Below are 19,308 nucleotides of genomic sequence, written 5' to 3'. Positions count from 1 at the left end.
AGCAGATCCAGGAACACAGGCATAAATACATGTCTGCTCTGTCCCCCGCCCTGAACCAGCAATTTATAAGCAATTCTTGACATGTGTCCCACATGATCAGGGAATAATACGAGGGTTTAAATGAAAAAGGGTAAAGGTGCACAGAATTCCTTAGTGCAAGATTTTCTAAAAATTCAGCTTAATTCAATGAATACTTACTAAATGCTCAGCCTGTGCCATATATACTGTGCTGCTCTCATTTATAGAGTATCATAATTGCTAAAGAGAACAGATATGAACAAATAAGATGAAAGAAAATGTCAACATTTTTCCAAATCTGTCTTCTTTCCTTCTGAATACTCTTAACTGGAACAAACCATCCTACTGCAATAACTTATACAAAAAAGCTGTCTTTGGGTCCTCTGAACCAAAGAGATTTAGAATGCAGGGAGAAGATGCGTCTGGTCTCCGTGTTCGGCAAAGCATGAGGTCAAGGTGAGAACTCACAGAGACAGAACCATCCTGGTCTGTATAGTCTTACTGAAACGCAGCAGCTGCACTGACAGTATCCACTCCAATCTTTAGGCTGTCTGAGTATCGTCATTTTGAATATGCAACAGGATTCAACATCAGGGAGATGCACAGAGCTGTTTGTAATGTTGGCCAAGATGGCTGACTGGCCTGTTATCTATTCATGGCTAACGAACAAGGCTTCTTTCCCCTTCCTGGGCTATCATCAGAATACTTCAATGAGTTACATAGTTCACAAAGGTTTAAAACGTCAACAATCCTAAACTGTTTGGTGGGGACTTACAAGGTTCTACTTGCTTCAGCCAAAAGTTATTACTGAGAGCCTACTACGTGCTGGGCTGGTATGATACCCTGCCTTCAAGAAGCTTACTGGTTGACAGACTCAGCTCCCACCACCGGCAAACACTTCAAAACAAACCCATAACTAGTCCACTACATACTGATGCCTGCCTTTTGTGGGCCTGCAGCTGTGCTGGAAATGGAACACCTCAGACGCGGCAGGACCGTGGTAAACATGCCTCTCCCCTCTGACAGCACCCGCTGCCCCGCCGCCCACGGGCCCCAAGGCGACCGCAGCCTCACCAGGAGAGCAGGTCATGCCACGTGACCGCCTAGAGCAGGTGAGGCTCATTCGACTGCAACAAGATTTTCATGTTTGGCCTCATTAGTAAAAGAGTCAGAAAGTTTAAAAGAAATGTAATCCGTCTCAACTGCAGTGCTACGATCCTCCGGATTCTTAAAGAGTCTTTCACGAAAGGTTCTTGGTTTCATTTTCAGCAAAATATAAGCACCCTAATGCCTATGAAATGGATTTAGATATAATAATTTCTTTGAAAACGACTGACTTCCAAGCATACTAAAGATGCTGTTTATTCACGGGGTTGTTTCACTTGGTTTTATGTGCTAGCCCTGTGGTAAATCTGGGACATTTAACTGCTCCCTTAAATATTTAATTTTACCCATAAAGCAAATGCAAAAGTAAAACAAGCAAAGTGAAACAAAATGAAAAAAAATCACACGTTTTCTAAACTTTAAAAACCTAGGTTTGCAGTATTTTATGTTTTCTGTGGTAAACTCAGTGGGCGAAGGGAGCAGGGGTTCTTTGTCTTGACTTAAAATATGCAGCGTGACAGATGGAACGATGGGTATTCTTCCTTCACGGACACTTCTGCTGACACAGTCTGTGGTCTGTGTCTAAAATAGCTAATGTGCTTTTAACCATTGAATGACACTTCTCTATTATAGAAAAACAAAGCAATTTTTACCAATGTTTGAACAAATGATGTATAAAATGAAAGAATAATTTGTTTTTATAGCTCTCTGCCAAGCTCCATAGCAGGCTGCCCAACCTGCAAACAATTTATTCTGTAAGAAATGTCACTAAATAATGACAAGGACTCACAGGTCAAATGGATTTACATTATATAATTTAAATGTCATTCTAGGAAGACCTGATGGCATTTTTGAACAAATAATCTCATTTATTTTTGAAGCTCTAAGCTTCAACAAGTTAATTACTGTTGAACTAATGGGTAAACTGAGCATTATAATATAACGTGTAAACATTTGCTTTATCTACACTTCAAAAATTTATAGAATTATGCAAATGCCACAAAATGATTCATTAAATATAAAAGAGGCTTATTGGCATTTAAGGTCTGAACTTAACCTACATCATATTTAAAATATACTGTAATTCTTTCTGCTTTGATTAAATGTGAAGGAAGTCTAGTCCATTTTTTCAGGCCCACTGAGAAAATATTGCACATGCAGCCTTCATCACTGGAAAGAAACTATTTCTAGAGAAAATCTCCTATAGCCAAGTAGGTAAAATGTCACACCTCAAAACAGTCTATCTGAATTGCACAATGTCCAAGAAATGTCTCAGGAGCCAAAAATGAAACACTCTAAGGATACAAAGGAACAAGGAATGAACTACCAATTGCTGTGAGATTTGGCCTTGAAGTAAACGTGCTTTCTAGTCACACATAAAACTTATAAAAGTTCCACCTGGGTTCTGCTGAAAGAGATACTAGAAAGTAAAACAAAAAAGGTAGGTTTTTAATTTTTGTATTCAGGAAAAACATCATTAGCAAAAAGGGGTATGTGAACACATACACTTAAATCTACTGGAAAATAGGGCATGCTGCACCTCAGTATAACACGGAAGGTAGGCAACCAGCCCCATGGACACACAGTTGGGGCTGTGGAAGGCATGGAGAGATGACGTCCTAGTTCTCACAGGGAAGACGCTGGGGGCCAGACTGCAACAAAAGGTCCTCACTGATTAAAGAGGAATTTAATCTTCAAGCATCAAGCCCCAGCATCAAGTACATGAGGCAGACTGGGAGATGGTGGTAGCTTCTTCTGAACACTTAGCACAAGAGTTGCCCCTGCTGAAATAGAGAGTCATTTGTCTTCCTGAGTTTCTTCAGGTCACTGTTTCTTGTTCTGACTTATTCTCGAGGCTGGGCAGCCATCCTGCAAGGGAAGCTGTGCCCTGACCCCAAAAGATGCTGTCATGACCACCCTGACAAAGGACAGATGTGAGCATATCACTCTGGCCACCTGAGAACAGAAGCAGACAGCACGGAGAGGAGGCGTCTCTCAGTAACAGTGCTGGGTGGGACCAGAGGCCCAGCTGCTGCCTTCAGACAATTCCAAACAGGCTTTCAGATACACTCCACGAATCCTTAGCCCACAGCCTTTCCTCCAGCACAGCTCAGACCCAGTAATGTCACAAACACTGTGTGATTAGTCAAGGTAGTAGAGTCAAAGTAGAAGGTCATATTTTATGTTTAAAAGCAGAAGAAATCAGGACAGGTTAAATGAATAATAAAGTGCATTTGCTTGTGTTTGGAAATGAAATCTAGACCAGAGCTGATTTAAATGTTGATTTAAACAAATGCATTTTGTGTCTAAACAGACCCTATTTTGACATACATTCATCATCACTTAAGCTTATTTCACAAACATGCCTAGCAGCTATTTTTGCAAAAACAATAATTTAGATTTGAAGACTTTGAAGGGAAAACAGGCAAGATTAGATCACAATGGAACCATTTTTAGGGGAACAATACAAATCCTTCAGTTGCTGAGATCTATAAAAAGTGAAAAGAATAAGTCTACATACAGGGAGAAGAACTGTTAATAGAAGGAGAATGTAAGAACAAAGCCCACTTTCCCAAACGCAGACTAAAAGATTATCTTCTTTATACATGGAATAAACTCATCCATAATTTTTCAGAACCAGAAATGTTATTTTAACTAACCTCTGTGAGCAAAAGCATGAAAATAAAGGCATTACAATAAGTATATCCAGTCTGACACAGCCAAAGATAACTCCGCTAGAATAAAACCTTAATGACACTACAATTAATTCCTACAAGACCGGGAAGTGGAGGTGGGATGTTTCTAATGCCAATCCAAGTAGATCCGGAAGGTGTGCCACCTCCGGGACTGTCCCAGAGTGGGCACCCTACACCATTCCTACCAGCGGTGCAATCTGAAAAACAGAAAACATCAGCCTCACCTTCAGGTGCGCATGTCAGAAATTTCCAGTTGACTATAGCTAATGCAAAAGTAATTAGCTTTTCTTTATATGAATAAGCCTTTTTTCTCTTACACAATAAATACTGAAGGAATTATTTACTCTATAATTGTCTGCCATGATTTAAAGTTAAATAAATAAATAAAGATAAAGCACTGCTTCATACTCTCAGCACTGGAAATATATGAAAAATTATACTCATTGCATCTAGTCAAATCCAGTCCAACATTGGGACCAAAGCCACATATATATTTTAGATACAAATCTCTATAAAATCCATGTATTGTACTCAAGAGGCCCAAGCTATCAAACATTTACCATCGCTTAACACACAAGCAGTGCTCAACTGTACTGGTTAGGAAACATCAGTCACGAGCAAGTGCCAATATGGCTACTAAAATTCTAAGTGATGGAGACAATACAGCCGATGCTTTCAGAATATGTCACATAAGATTTGCAACATCTATTTATGTGTAAATAATTACACTGCTGCGTTTGGGTTATAAAATAGGGAAATACAACATTACAGGGCACAGGAATGCTGCTTGGAGTAAAACAGTTAATTTTTGCTGGTGGGAGGTGGGTTTCATTAACAAAACTTTGAAAAACATGAATCTCATTCTGCTGCTGAATGCTGAGGTGAAGCAACCGTGCAGGCAAAAATAAAAACCAATATAACATGAAAGCATTATGATGTTTGAGGAAGGAAAAGCTCTAGCTTTTGTATTTTAAATTTTCTCTAGGCCTAGTCTTGGGCAATATGATCAGTTAAAACGAAGTCTGCACTGAGCTAGTATGACTCTGCTGAACTGTATTTTTTTTTACCATATAATTTTTAAATGATTAACAAAGGAAAGAATACTTTATATGTCAGTATTAATAGAAAATTTGAATGCTATTAAAGTGAAAGAAATGCTAAAGATAAAACTGGCAGAGAACATAAAACTTGAATTCCAGTGCGGTCACTGCTGACACATCTTCCGATTCTCTTCCCCTCTCTATACTGCTACTCTCCCTTCTTCACGGGACTGTGGTCAGACAGAACATTTCTTGAACGGAAAGAAATTATTTTCAAGTATAGAGTTTTAAAGAAAAAACTTGAGAATGAATGTATCTTCATAATTAGATTCAGAAAAAAAAAAAAAAAAAAAGACCAAAAACCAAATGAGGCCTACAGTGACTCTTAAAAAGGCACTTTAATTTTTAAAGGTTAAAAAAAAAAAATCCTCTTACTTAATCCAGTTCATCAGCTCCACTGTATCTGGATCATAGAATTCTCTCAACTCGGAGAGTTCATCCATCATTCCTGGCCAGAACTGAAATTAAAAACAAAACTAAACAAAAACAAAATCCACCCCCAGGCCCACAGCTATCACTAAAATTAAAGTGAAAAAGGAGAAACTGCATATAACTTCTGAACTAAGTAAACCCAGTAACTGGAATAGAACTCCTTCACCTCTGGAGTCAACCCTTCTAAGTGTAAAGTGAGACAAAGTCTGAGAAAAGTTCCCCAAATCATTTTGAGCTGCAGCTAATTAGAAGTACTGGTGTTGCCAACTGTAAAAACTTGTTTTACACTAACAAAAATGCTGTTGTATGTGTGTTAATATCTAGTAAAACATTAATTTGGATATGATAGGAGTGGCAACCATGAGAAAGTTCACAGGATATGAGAAAAATGTGACTAACTAACTCCATGTATTTATCTTTAAATGCAGAATGTACTCTTTGAATACAGAAGCTCATTGTATCCTCACAACTCCTCAGGGAGAAAGATGACGCAGAAGGCATCATTACCATGAATATCTGTTCTTCATTTTTCTAGTTTAGAGACCTTGGCTCAGAGAGATAGATAACCTGACTTGCTCAGATCAGACTGGCAGAGTCACAACTGGAAACTTTCCATTCTGTGCTATGGTGAGTATATTGTTTGTACTAAAATCTGGATAAATGGTTTAATGAATATTAATATAATTACAGGTACAAAGGGGACAGAAGAATATTTGAGAGAAGGGTGGTCCAGGAAAACCTGGTACATATGAGTATTATCTTTATGCCACTGATGCCTCCTACTCAACTGGAGCTACTTAAGCTATGAAAATATAATGCAAAAATACATGCTGAATCCACTGCTTTTATATTATAACTTGTCTAATTCAACAATTAATTAAATGTTCATTGTTTTATCAAATGGCAGTTACCTCAAAAGACTTGATCATCTAAATACATGCTAGGGTGAACTACAGAACTCAAGGCCTATATTGAAATAGAAGCCCAATAATAATGTATCTATACTTCATTAATGTTATAAATAGAAATTTTTTGTTTAAGGACCATTAACTAGAACTAAAGTGGCACCTGACTGGTCTGTGGCTGTTTTTTAAATCCCCATCACTTTCTTATCTTCTTATCATCTCATCTTTGGCCATTTTTACTGCTCATTCATATCTGGTCTCCAGGGTGGGTAAATCAGGAAAATTGTTGGTGATGGAAAATCAGGTGTCTGCGCTACTAATCCTAGGTTTCAGAAGAAATGTAATAAAAATTACTGATTAAATGATAACGGTTGTAAGATTTCAATTACCCACTGTCCCTATTAATTTTGATAATAATAGAATACCAACTTTTAAATGATATTTTAATTATTTTGGTATAAAACATTTTGAAACCTGTGAATCAACGATTATCAGATTTTTTTTCTAGTTTGAAAGTTGCTGTTGTTAATTGTGAAAATGTTATAATCCAATAACACTTATGGCAAACGTCTTAAACGTTGTGTGAAAAAATGCCTAATTAACTAAATGCTGTTGGCTAAATGATCAGCAGTAGTTTGTATGAGACTTCAGATATCCAAATAAGTGAATTAACATGAGGGCAATGATTTTATTAAACTCTTGATTTTTGAGTGGAGACTAGCACATACTTTTCCCTTTAAAAGAGGATTATCCTAAACAGACATAGAGCAAAATAGGTATTATTAACAAGAAAATTTGAAATCCTCATTACAAGTGCTATGTAAATAAACTTAAATCAGACTTTGAAATATTAGTTCCTATTTCTTACAGATAAATCTGTTCAATAGTTGGAAAACATTCAGTTTCAGGCTAACTGCTAATATACATAAAATCTTTATTGTCTTTGTGATTTTGTATTTTACAAGTTCTGAGAAGCTGAACTATGTAAATGAAACTATTTTATACAGCGAAAGCTGGATGCATCAGGATTTCTCCTGAAGTCCAATACTGAGAGAGGCCTGGCCATCTGTCTTTGAAAGGATTCTTCAGAATTACTACTATCTGTCATATGTGTGTGTGTATGTGTCTGTGTGCATGCACACGCTCACACACACACACACACACACAAACACATTCAGTCATGTCTGACTCTTTGCAACCCCCTGGACCGCAGCCCCCCAGGCTCCTCTGTCCATGGGATTTTCTGGGCAAGAATACTGGAGTGGGTTGCCATTTCCTTCTCCAGGGGATCTTCCTGACCCAGGGATTGTACCCACGCCTCTTGCGCCTCCTGCATTAGCAGGAGGATTCTTTACCACTGCGCCACCTGGGAAGCCCACTAACTGTCTTACTCAGGATATATCTACAAAGATTTCCTAAGGAAGTGATGGCCTTTTCAGTGCTATCATTGGTTCTTCTCTGGCAATGGTTCTCAAGATGGGTGGTGTCGGGGGATTCTGCCATGCCGGTAAAGGGACGTTTTGCAGTGTCTACAAATGTTTTTATTTTTGACAGTCACACCTGGAGGTTGGTGCTATTAGCATGTAGTAGGTAGAAGGTAGGGATGCTGCCAAGTGTCCTAGAACGCTCAGGACAGCCCTTAAGTCAAAGGATTATCCGGACAAAGTGCCCACAGTGCTGCAGCTGAGAAGCCGTCCTAGGGGTTTCTCAAGCGTGAGGGTGCAGTAGCGCCACCTGGAGGGTTGGTTAAACCTGGATCCCTGGACCCCACTCCCAGAGCTCCTGATGCGGTGGGTCTAGAGTAGGACCGAAACATCCGTGATTCTAACAAGTTCCCATGTGATGCTGATGCTGCCTGTTTATTTCTTCTATTATGTCCTTCCTCAATTTTGTCCAGAACAAGAGACTTTAGTCCTTAAGTAGCTTTTAAAAAAAAATCAACAAATGTTCAAATAAATATCTGAGACATCAAGGAACTCAGACCCACACAGAACAGTGGGAGAAAAGACTGCTGGGGTGTGTGTCCTTAGTGGCGAGTCAAGAATGAAGGTGAGCTGAATCTTTTCTGTGCTCTATGTCTGAGAATCAATGTGTAAAGATAAAGTTACCTCCTTCATCAACACACTTATACTCTGCTTAATCCTTAGTTGTTGCTTTCCAGATGTTTTTAAGAAGTTTCATTTACTTACAGTAGAGCAATAAAATTCCCAGAGGCATGGCGGCAGAAATGATCTAGTTCTATGTTTGCTAGTATCTGGGAATTGGCAGAGTGGTCTGCCTATAATAGCAAATGTTTTGGTAGACAGGAATATGATAGAACGTAATTTTTTGAAATAGTTACAACAGAACTGTTCAATACAGTGATAATCAGACACTTTTTCTTAGCCTAAAACCTTTGCTTCAAAAAAATCTTACATGAAAATACAAGCAAATAAACTCGGAAGCTGAGCTGGTAAAGCTGATCTTTTCTGTGGGAGAGTCTCCCCACCTCCCACCACCTTCTTTAGCTACCCTCCTAAATCAGAAGCTATACACAGGAGAGTTTGAAATCTACTGTTCTAAAGTCTGAAGAAAAAACCCCTAAACTTAAAATATGTATGTTTTTTTTTTCTTTTAAGAGAGGGTAAGAGCTCAATTGGATAAAACCATTCAAGTTCCCTGCCGAGGTAACAATTCAGGCCTCTGAATTTCAAAGATGTGAAAACACAGACTCATGGTTTTTATGGGTGAGTCTCAGAACTGAAACACAGTTAATGCTGTTTCAGAAATCAGTCAACTGAGAATATGAAGAATTTCTTTACTTCCTGCTGAAACTGAAGGACAGATCACAAAGCTAATCTTAGACTGTATTTATATGTGCTCGGTCTTCTTACACAGATGATTTTAAGCATCTAATAAAATGTGTAGGTTAAAGTAAGATGCATTTTAAGATCTTACTCTATCAAAAGCAGGTAATGGGGAAAACTAATTTTTCTCAAAATGGGTCTGAAAACATCTTTATTTTCAGAGTTTGTATCAGCTGAATAGTAAGTCAGAACCAAAATTAATTAGAATAATTAAACTGTAGTATTTTTTGCTAAAATGTTTTTATCTGTTAACCGCCTTTTTGGGAAGATTACTTTTCCTATCAATGTCAATTGCCATAAGAAACTAAGCAGATATCTGCAAACCACTCTACTTGCCAATGACCCTAAAGTACACTGAGTCAAAGCAATTATTCTGCTAAATAAAGACAAGAATGAGGACAATCAGTCTTACCTTATAGCACAGATACAGCAGTATTAATATCGGTATTGAATATCGCATTATACATATCTATATAAGAAAGACATTATTTAGATTACAAGTATTTGGAATACTTTTACTTTATATTTTTGCTTTGTAAATACATTATTTTAAAATATATATATATATAATCTAACAGGGCATGAATCTCCAATAGGCGAAAAAAACTGAGTCAATCATTTGTAAGGTATTTGTAGCTTCCACCATATTGCCACCTAGTGAGTTTATAGGGCAGAACAACCCAGAACTGCACTTATGGGCTATTAATCATTACCATATTCTTATTAGTAATTATGTACATATTATATATTATAGTAATTAACAATAATAATAGTGATAACTCTAGATAATGGGATTACTGGTAATTTTTAATATTCCTTTTTGTGCTTTTCAGTATTTCCAAATTCTGTATTATGAACATATCTAACTATGAAAAGAAAATTAGAAAATAAAATTAAAATGAAGCAAAAAATTATTTTAAAATAATTCCTTATAATGCAGGGAACCCAAAGCTGGTCCTCTGTGATAACCTGGAAGGATGGGATGGAGGGGGGAGGTGGCAGGGGGGGTTCAGGCGGGAGGGGACACATGTATACCTGTGGCCAAGTCATGTATAGCAGTGGCCATCACAATATTGTAAAGTGATTATCCTCCAATTAAAGTAAATAAATTTAAAAAAATTATAATATATCAATTATTTTAGTTTTAAAGTTTAGTATCCATTTTATCAAACTGATACTTGGACAACTCTTGGGAAAACAGAACTGATAATGAAAGAAATACTGAAAGTCAAAAAAATGAAATGGAAAAAGAGAGAGCACTGACCCTCTTTGGGTTATAAAGATGGATCAACTTCAGAAGTGACTCCCATATTTCAGGGCTGCATAAGCCAAATGACGCAAACACACACATATGGGACGTCCAGAGGTACTTCATTCTGGAAGAACAGAGGCGGGCAAAGGTCAACAGCGCTAACAGCTGTAAAGGCAGCTATATTATTTGTGGTCACTATATTATTTGTGATCATAGAACTTACTAAAACTATGCAGAAACCATCTGCCAAGGGGTTAGTTATTAATTCCATTGCCTTTTGAGAACCATCATATAAGTAAAAATAGAGGAATATTTGGTAATTAGAACTGGTTTTAAATGGTATTTTGTACTGGGAGAAGACAGTAAATAAGGATATTTTTATGGGAACCATAATCATTAAAGAAGATGATTGTCAGTTTCCAAATTACATTGCTAAACTATGTCAGGTAAAGAGTGGTCATAAAAAAATAAATAGATAAGACAAAAATACCTCATTGTACTCAATGCCAAGAATCCAAACAGAATCGTGTGTATTAAATTGTAGGCAGTGTCTGGTTTCAGGCCAATTGTGTACTTTCCCATTTTACACATGGACTGCTGATTGGTAGAATCACTGGATAAAACAGCACATATACAAAATAGTACTTAATTTTAATTCAGTTAAATCTTTGTTAAAGAAGAAGATACAAGAAAGCTATGCCTCCATATATTTAAAAACGTTTTATTTTCCTAAAATAAAGAGAATCAGCTCTGATCAACTTTGAATTTGTTTATGAGATCACAATTGTTATAATATAAATGTATTATTAGAGTACCTAAAATTGCATAAATTTCATTTTAATTTAAGCAAAACCTTAAAGTCCTTTAATCCCTTCAATTATAAGAGACAGTAAAAAAATTTTGGAATCATTGAAACTATAAGAGATCTTCAGAGGTGTTGTAGTACTCATATTTTTCTAGTTTTTCAAATAAGAAGTAAAAGTGTATCCATGAACTTGGAATTCAGTAGTTTTATGAACCAATGATCACATTCTTAACCTATCACCATACCTCATTACATACGTCTCACATGATTTTTAAAATCAAATATGGCTACATTAAAATGATGTTGTACCCATAAAATTAACAATAATCCTCTAACATCACCTAACTCCCAGTTCATGTTCTAGTGTCTTTTATTTGTTACAATAGCTTTTTTCAGGTAGTTTCTTTGAATCAGGATCCAAAGCTTTCATATTGCATTTCAGTAATGTCTCTTTTAAATTATCTTTCAATCAACAGAATTACTCCCCACTCCCGACTGTTTAAGGGCATTTACTTGTTGAAGAAAATGTATCATTTGTCCTGTAACTATTCCCACCTTCTGGGTTTGGTTGATTGTCTCCTTGTGGTGCCATTTAATATAATTCTCCATTCTCATATTTTTGATAAACTTTTAACTAGATCTGCTGCTGCTGCTAAGTCGCTTCAGTCATGTCTGACTCTGTGTGACCCCATAGACGGCAGCCCACCAGGCTCCCCCGTCCCTGGGATTCTCCAGGCAAGAACACTGGAGTGGGTTGCCATTTCCTTCTCCAATGCATGAAAGTGAAAAGGGAAAGTGAAGTCGCTCAGTTTTGTCTGACTCTTAGCGACCCCATGGACTACAGCCTACCAGGCTCCTCTTCCATGGGATTTTCCAGACAAGAGTACTGGAGTGGGGTGCCATTGCCTTCTCCTAACTAGATCTAGAGGTTAATTATCAGGGTCAAGTTCATTTATTTTGGCAAGTACACTTCATGAGGGTACAACGTATTCCATACTGCATCAAGTTGGAAAGCATGTACTGTCTGGTTATTCCTACTTGAGTGATACTGAGATGGATGAGTGCGTTCCGATTTGCACAATTTGTTGTCAAGGGGAAAAGGAAACAACAAGTAATGGCTGCCAGTTTAGGATAAAAATAATACTTCCATAAAGGCTCCACTTATCCTTCATACAAATCCAGTAGGCTTGGATATGTACAATGCTTCTGTATAACTGCTGACCTATTATTTCCTGGAATCCTCTTTTTACAACTCTAGATACATAAGAAAATGAAAATGATACTCAACAATAATTTTCACCACTGGTGATATTATTTACCTAAGCGTTACGTATCACAACCCAAACTCTGGCTTCCATTGACACTAAAAGATTACTCCAGACAAGAACATACACTTTCATTCTCCCTTAATACTTGGGAGAATTCTGCAACACCTCTCCCAGTCCCTGCAACTGAGCCAGAACGCTCAATTAATCCTGTGAATATAGAACAGGGCACCCCTTTCAGTTATATACTGCACACTAATGTAGATGTGCTGTATAAATGTAATAGTACCATCCTTCCTAGCACCAGAAGGCAGGAATACTTTAAATACTTGGCATTGATAGTATATCCTTCAAATTACTTAGACATTAATTCACATTAAGACACTGTAATTCTTAAGAGACTTTAATTAATGTAGTGCTTTCCTCTAATCAAGTCCTAATATCCCTACCTGGTAGATGAAGATGCTCTAAAATCTTTATCTATAATCATATACCAAATCAGCTTCCAGGGACGGCTCATAGATTCACACTGAGCATGGCAGACATTTTCACACAACACTGCAGGCCCACTGAGCTTCCTGCTTTGCATGCAGTCTAGAGTCCTGTCGACACTTGATGTGTCTGGAATAATATTAAATTACACTGTCTAGAATAATTTCCATCTATTTTCACAGGGCTAAATTTTTATCTTGGGCTCAGTATAAAAAGAACACTTCTGAAAGATACTAAAATAGTTTATAGTCAATGAAATATCTTCATGGTTCAATGTTGCTTCACTCTTAATAATCATAAAACACCTCAGCTGAGCTGGGCTCACTGTAATGACTTTCTCCCAGCCAGCTCTTGGTGGCTGTGAATCAGCTCACCAGCACCTTAACTGGCAAGGTAACGACACAGAAAAAGGGCTTCCTTCTGGGCTTCATTACATTTTCACAAATGACAGTAGCTTCAACTTCTTACGCTTAATTTTCTTTCAATTTAACATGGATAGTAAATGCAAAAACCTCCATCAGCTTGATAGGTAGGTATTCCATAAGGTTTTAAAAAGTCTTCATACTCCCTGACTTTTTCTTTTAAGTAGGTTAGCAGATTGCTAAGTTTTAAAAAACTGTCAATTAATACCTTAAGACTTTCAGTAGACGCTAATAATTATGGTCCATTCCAACTTCATAAGCCCTTAAACAAGATGCAACAAAACAAACAATGGTTTGTAAATCAATAATAATATCTGCTGCTGCTGCTGCTAAGTCGCTTCAGTCGTGTCCGACTCTGTGCGACCCCATAGACGGCAGCCCACCAGGCTCCTCCGTCCCTGGGATTCTCCAGGCAAGAACACTGGAGTGGGTTGCCATTTCCTTCTCCAATGCGTGAAAGTGAAGTTGCTCAGTTGTGTCCGACTCTTCACAACCCCCTGGACTGCAGCCTACCAGGCTCCTCTGTCCATGAGATTTTCCAGGACAGAGTACTGGAGTGGGCTGCCATTGCCTTCTCTGAATAATACCTGCTAATGATAGCTAAAACCAACAAAATACTCTATGCACAAGGTACTAAGTACTTTATGTAGTTTTAACTTATTTCTCACAAAGACTTAATGGGTAAATACTCTTAGTGCTCTCATTCTATAGAAAGGGGAATGGAAATATGGAAAGGTTATGTAACTGGCTCAAAGATCACATCATTCCCAAGTGTGTGGGCCAGGACTTCAACCCAGACCTGGGTGCATGGCAACCACTACTATTTACCGTCTCTTCACTGTTCCATAACAACTGAGAGGAGAGTCCATGCTAACCTGGGCATGTTCTCCCTTTCAGATGACTGTACTCTGTTCTGTATCTAATGCTTTGATTTTCAATTTAGCAATTTTTCTGCAACACAGAACAAGGTCATTAAAGCACAAAATTAGATTTCTGAAATATGCCATACCTGAGATTACGGAAGGCCACAGCTAATGCTGCAATCACTGTGATGGACAGAACAAATATATAAGCATAAAAAAGCAGAGTATCTGAAAGTCTTTCAAATGTATTAAAAGGTAGAAGGCCAAATGCTTCTTCACACAGGTATAGGTTTGCATCAAAATCTCTAGGAAATAAAAGGAAAGCAAAGTATTTAATTCAATACAAGATACGTAAACCTCACATTTTTCCTCAAAACAAGCCTGAAATTAAAATAACTGATAACTTCCATTTTAAAGACTCTGCTGATTTAATATAAAAAACAAACACAGACTTTAAATTTAATCATACCTTGTTGCTCCAAATCCAAATTTTGCCTTCAGAAATTTAAATATGTGTTCGTCTGACTTAAGGTTAAGAATTTTCTGTTAGGGAGGGAGAAAACGAAAATTGCTAATTAGTTCCTTATACATGGTTTTCTGATAATTCCCCATTGAATACACTTATTCAATGTCCCATTTCATAGGACTGTATGTGTGTAAGTGTAAAATTAGTAAATGTTCAAAACAATTCTTAGAATCAAGAAATTCGAAAGCTGAGATTTTCTTTCTTTTTTAAAAAAAAGTTTTTTTAATGAAGTATAGTTGATTTACAATGTTGTTTTAGTTTCTGGTATACAGCAAAGTGACTTATACATACATGTATTTGTTTCCATTATCATTTGCTACAGGATATTGAATACAGCTCCCTGTACGATACAGTAGGAGCTTGTTATTTATCTATTTTATATATAGCAGTGTGCATCTCAGAGTTGGACACGACTGAAGCGACTTAGCAGCAGCAGCAGCAGCAGCAGTGTGTATCTACTAACCCCAAGCTCCTAATTTATCCTTCCCTGAACTCCTTTCCCCTTGGGTAACCATAAGCTTGTTTTCTATGTCTGTGAGTCTGTTTCTGTTTAGTAAATAAATTCATTTGTATCGTATTTTAGATTCCACATGTAAGTGATGTGTAATACTTTTGTCTGTCTCTGTCCGATTTACTTCACTTAGTATGATAATCTCTAGATCCATCCATGTTGCTGCAGATGGCATTATTTTATTCAAAAGCTGGGCTTTTCAAACTCCCTTTCTTCCTGTTTTTTTTTTTTCCCTTAGCAGAATCACTTTTGCAAACAAAATCTAGGCTTAAGTTCAATATGCAAAATAGATAAAAGATGAGGTTCTTTGGTTTCAGGGAAAGCGAGATGGCTGAAGCCCCAATGAGTACAATTTTTTAAATCAGAAAACCGATAATATCATGATCTGAAACCTCAAACAGGAACATAGTCCACAAATCCTATTTTGCTGATATAAGACTCACTCACTCAAAGACAACTCAAGACACAGCAGTAACCCTCAAGGGGTGAAGAGACAAATGCCAGTGTTTATCATTAATGAGTATAATTTTAATTCACAGTATTTTAAATTTATGGCTTACAAAAATTCATACAACTTAAATGGGTGAAGAAATTATATCAGAAGAAAAGTGAAGATAGAAAAAAAAAATATGATTAATCCAGAACTGAGGTTGGTACATAAAATATATTCACTAGAGATGAGCCACAAATCTCAACTCAAGCATTCTAGCAGAAAATGCAAAGAAGGATATAAAAACATCTATGCTACTCACAGGGTCATAAGATTAAAACAAACCAGTTGCTTAGAAGAGATCCTTATGGTCTTAAAATTGAGACTCAAGAGAAATTTTGCCCATGGGTATATTAAAAACAGTGAGCAGTCTCAAAGAGTATCTCTTCCTAATTCTTCTCATTAGGTGGCTGGCAGAATGTCAAGTGCAATTCAATAGATGTTATTTTTGGGGGGAGTAAAAAAACAGTGGTCCAGATATGCAGCTCTCTCCTGGTTTAATCCACACACAGATAACTGAACATCTAGACTGGTGAAATGAACAGACTGCATAACTTTCAGCCAGTCTTTCAGAAATGTTGATTGTTCTGCTCAAATATGTTTCTGGTGAGTACTGACCGATGATGGAGTTTAAGGACATAGTGACAAGGACCTGGAGTAAAGGTGTTTAATGTAGCTGGCTGAGTGAAGGGTCTTTTTTTCTTTCTTTGACAGTCAACAGACAGGGGGAGGGACTGCCATTCTCCTAGAGGAAGGGTCTGTCCTGGGTCCAGCCTTCCCAGAGGGGTGAATCATCTCCATCAATCAATGTGGCTCTGATAATAAAGCTAGTTTATTTATGAACTTAACCCAATAAAAATCATGTTTTTTTTTTAGTACCGTAGTACAGAAAACAATCTCTAAAAAGTAGATTTTTTAAATTTAGAGAAATGCTTATTAAATGCTTTTAAAGCTGAGTTTTTAAAAAAGTTTAATAAATTCAAAGGTGGGTTCAAAGTAGAACATGTTAAAGAGTGAATAGAAATCAAGGACTAAAATAAACAATCCTGTTACTGAAACAAAGTTTTACACTGAATCTGTTTAAAGTAAAACTAGTAACCCTTCAGTAATGCTAAATTAAATATATCATTTTATTAACATACCTTAATAATGTTGTTGAGAAAAAGTGTCAAACATAAAACAACAAATAAATGTAACAATAGTTTCCCAAGTCTATTAAGGAAGTTTCCAGTTTTCAGATTTTTCTAGAAGTTAAGAGAGTTAAGTTTTAATTTTTTAACATTCATTTAACTTCACAAACATTTAAAATGAGATTATTTAAAAGATTTAAAACATTGAGTCATGCAACATACAGAGAAAATATAACCTAATTTTCATGAAGTAACATTGCTTAAAATTTGTTATTTTCTAATAGTAAATGAATCACTTAATAATAAGCTCCATATGATAAAGAATGTATCTGTCCTTTCTGTTTTAAAAGATCTCTTCAACCAGAGTATGGAGTTGGCTCCTTAGAAGGTACTCAGCCCATACTGACTGAAGAAATCTTTTGATGATTTATCCACTGATTTGTATGTCACAGACTATAACGCATTAAATAAAAACACCAGCATAAAAAATAAATTGTGCTCTTTGATATATAATAGTTTTATTATAACACTCAAATAACTTTACAGATTATCAAATATAATAATATCTAAACGGTTCAAAGATGAGTGACAATTCATTTCTAATTAAGGTTAAAAAGATAAATGAGACGTACAGTTTCTAACAGTCAGCTAAAAGCCATTTATTAAAATCTTTGTGAGGATTTGTCACTAGCAATTCTCACTCAAAAGACTAGTAAGAAAAAGGATTTATTCTTCCCCAAATGGAAAACAAAACAGTTTCTTGATTTAAAAGTGATTACGAGAAATGTTTCTCATATGCTTATGAGACAGAGAACAGGCTTTGCAACATTGTTAAGGAAAAGACAACTCAAATTTTCTGTCAATTTAAGAAATTTTAATTGTATAATAAAGTCAAAGATCAGGTGAATGTCAAACATGTTATTCTAATAAGTGTCCCAAGGAATTTATTTATTTGGAACCTCAAATTCTCAAAACTGTTCATTTTAACTGACTTTAAAATCAATAACAATAATATAATATGTAAGAATGAGGAAGAGTGGTGTTACTACTTCAAATAACAAGGTGTCCACCAACTTTAAAGACTGTGACAAACTCCCCACAAGCAATAGGTTCTTCTCATTCTTGAGTTCACACTTGAAAAGCTAACATTTTTTTCTCTTTTATTTCAACTTTAAATCAATAGCATGCAAATACGTATCTCTGGCTAATCCTGAATTTAATTAAGATTCCAATTTTTTAGGAAATAATAATGTCAAAACAAAGGGATGATGACATATCAGGGAGCTTGAAAACGAGTGCTATACCACGTACTTCAAAAAAAATAAATAATAATGCCCCTACTGTGATTTAGTGGGAGTTTGGTCATAAATTTTCCTTTGTATCCTATAAGAAGACAGGGTCCAAACAAACACATGTTTTTTAAAAAGTTTAAGGACACACACACACAAAAGTCCTACCTGAAGTTTTCTTGCAATTAATACCGAAAGGTTAAAACTGATAAGCAATGATCCAAGAATCATGGAATTAAAAAACTGAAGCATGCAGACCAGGAGTAAACCTGTGAGCTGTATACCATACAGCCATGTCACCTGCAGCAACCAAAGGTCAGATGATTAAACAGATTTTATCCGGGGACTCCCACATGCTGACAGGTTGGTCCCAGGCTGAATACATCTCAAGTTATAAATAATGCAGAAAACACACCTAGCTTCAAGTAATACAATCTAAGAAAGGAAAATAAAACATTATACCTTTTAGTTATAGAACATTTTAAACTTTATAACATTAAGAAGAAAGGAAATACATGAAGTAGAGGAAGCAAACAACAGTATAAATAAATTCTAGAAATAGGCAAATGCTGTTAATAGCTTTCAATTTTCTTCTAAATTCCTTTACAGTTATGGTTTATAATATTTTATCATATTCCAACAATCAATAATTTAATGTATACATTATTTCTCAATCTTTTATTTCCCAATCTTCCCTAATGATGTTGAACATCTTCATGTGTTATTGAACCTTTCTATATCTTTTCTGGAGAAATATCTATCTAAGCTTTTGCCTATATTTAACTATTGAAAGTACTGTAAGAATTCTTTATATATCCTAGAAATCCCTGTTCAAACATGTGATTTGCAAATTTTGTCCCCCATTTTCTAAGCTGTCTTTTTACTTTCTTGGTGGTATTCTTTGAAGTACAAAAGTTTTTAATTTTGATGAAGTCCAATTCATCAATTTTTTCTTCTTTCACATACTTGTGGTTTTGTTGCTATTGTTTAGTCGCTAAGTTGAGTCTGACTCTTTGTGACCCCCCGGGCTGCAGCACATGACTCCTCTGTCCTCCACTATCTCATGGAGTTTTCTAAAATTTATATCCATTAAGTCAGTGATGCTATCTAATATGTTGTCCTCTGCCAACCTTTTCTCTTTTTGCCTTCAATCTTTCCCAGC

The 19,308-nt window shown here is 36.2% G+C and overlaps 1 protein-coding gene across 6 annotated transcripts in view; it reads right to left on the bottom strand.

The window, feature by feature from the left end:
- The window catches only part of DPY19L3 (dpy-19 like C-mannosyltransferase 3), a 75,112-nt gene that overhangs the window by 9,961 nt on the left and 45,843 nt on the right, over window positions 1-19,308 (bottom strand). For 5 of the 6 annotated variants that reach the window (XM_044932170.2, XM_044932171.2, XM_006056383.4 and 2 more), the window contains exons 9-16: window positions 18,315-18,446; window positions 16,870-16,971; window positions 14,670-14,743; window positions 14,347-14,505; window positions 10,844-10,966; window positions 10,366-10,477; window positions 9,514-9,570; window positions 5,294-5,376 (exon numbers count right to left, since the gene is read on the bottom strand). In XM_044932170.2, the coding sequence (XP_044788105.1) occupies window positions 5,294-5,376; window positions 9,514-9,570; window positions 10,366-10,477; window positions 10,844-10,966; window positions 14,347-14,505; window positions 14,670-14,743; window positions 16,870-16,971; window positions 18,315-18,446 (842 nt within the window). The remainder of the gene's footprint in view (window positions 1-5,293; window positions 5,377-9,513; window positions 9,571-10,365; window positions 10,478-10,843; window positions 10,967-14,346; window positions 14,506-14,669; window positions 14,744-16,869; window positions 16,972-18,314; window positions 18,447-19,308) is intronic. The other variant, XM_044932172.2, reaches the window with a different exon arrangement.

Source organism: Bubalus bubalis, chromosome 18 (assembly GCF_019923935.1).
Source record: "Bubalus bubalis isolate 160015118507 breed Murrah chromosome 18, NDDB_SH_1, whole genome shotgun sequence".
Taxonomy (NCBI): domain Eukaryota; kingdom Metazoa; phylum Chordata; class Mammalia; order Artiodactyla; family Bovidae; genus Bubalus; species Bubalus bubalis.
This window is presented reverse-complemented; position numbering and strand designations above follow the sequence as displayed.